Source organism: Trachymyrmex septentrionalis, unplaced genomic scaffold (assembly GCF_001594115.1).
Source record: "Trachymyrmex septentrionalis isolate Tsep2-gDNA-1 unplaced genomic scaffold, Tsep1.0 scaffold44, whole genome shotgun sequence".
Taxonomy (NCBI): Eukaryota; Metazoa; Arthropoda; class Insecta; order Hymenoptera; family Formicidae; genus Trachymyrmex; species Trachymyrmex septentrionalis.
The window spans coordinates 2501132-2502430 of record NW_017305611.1 but is presented as its reverse complement, the minus strand read 5'-3'; the positions used below and the strand labels follow the sequence as shown (position 1 = coordinate 2502430).

Below are 1299 nucleotides of genomic sequence, written 5' to 3'. Positions count from 1 at the left end.
GTGTGTGTGTGTGTGTGTGTGTGTGTGTGTGTGTGTGTGTGTGTGTGTGTGTGTGTGTGTGTGTGTGTGTGTGTGTGTGTGTATGTGTGTGTCTGTGTGGTATGTCATTGTACAAATTCCTTTTATGTATGCTTCATATTGAATTTACGTTTCGAACTGTGCGCATAGTATGCACTACGTATGTGACAGCTTTCTGTCTATATCGCTTGAAGTTTCGCTCGCTTCTGCTTGAATAGGCAACGATCGAGCGGATCCGTGAAAGGCAAATACGCAAAATATAGGTTACATATCGCTTCGTTGCGCTTTTATGCTCTTCGAACATGAGGTCGCAAATATCGAGTCCTTTTTTAAGACATGGGCATCTACCCATACGAGAGGTGAATTGTTATCGACGTCTCTTCCAGTTTGCGTTCTCGTCAAACTCCTCGTCGAATCTTTTTTTCAGGATGATTGCTCGTACGTTTGGCAAGTTTCCGCCGCGGAACGTTGTGAGTGGGTGAGGAATACTGCAGACTGCTATTCAGATTCGATGATTCAGTACACGATACTGTTATTCTGCTACTTCAGATCCGAAAACACGGCACTGTTCGTTGGCGGCTTGGCTCTTGTACTTTTTTGGTTACTTTATTTATTCTTGATCTTGGGGACTACGGCAGATAATTTGTAAGTTGATTTATTTTGTAAATCGATCTATTTGTAGATCATTTATTAAGAAACAAAATTATCGATGAATTTCTGCATATCGAAAAGTCTCTGTCAAATTTTCTTGCATATTATTTGTCATAATGTATTTTTGTAAAAAACGAAATAAGTAAACAAAGGTGGTGAATAAACATAAAATATATTTAAATGTATGTACTTGTAAAATTGTAAGTTTTTTGCAAAGTAATGCTCAACCACGAGTACAAATTATGAGACGTAAAAGCGAGTAACAATAAAATTGCATCTTTTCTTAGTACCGAAATTGAGAACTTTGGCCAAGTTCAATCTCGATGAAAACGTGTTACCGTCTACCGAATATAGATGATTACATAACTACAACGAATTTTGACTTCTGGCAACTAACCAAGCCAATAACCGAAAGATTCATGTTTTCCCATATTTCAAACGTCTACGTTCAATGGAGCAGTTTCTTATAAAATGATAAACGAAAGTTTCTCTATTCTTTCGAGTTATACAAATATAGCGAAAATGGCAAATTGTCATGTTTGTAGAATCGTATCCAATAACAAAGTTTTGGAATCCTGAAAATCGTAATTTTCTAGTTGTATTTAAACACTTAAGTATCGTTATTGTGTG

The 1299-nt window shown here is 36.7% G+C and overlaps 1 protein-coding gene across 1 annotated transcript in view; it reads left to right on the top strand.

Annotated features, from left to right (window-relative positions):
- Nucleotides 1-277: 277 nt before the first annotated feature.
- The window catches only part of LOC108751316 (sodium/potassium/calcium exchanger 6, mitochondrial-like), a 10538-nt gene continuing 9516 nt past the window's right edge, over nt 278-1299 (top strand). Inside the window, exons 1-2 of the mRNA XM_018491418.1 lie at nt 278-377; nt 446-663. Coding sequence (XP_018346920.1) covers nt 321-377; nt 446-663 — 275 coding nt within the window. The 5' untranslated portion in view covers nt 278-320. The remainder of the gene's footprint in view (nt 378-445; nt 664-1299) is intronic.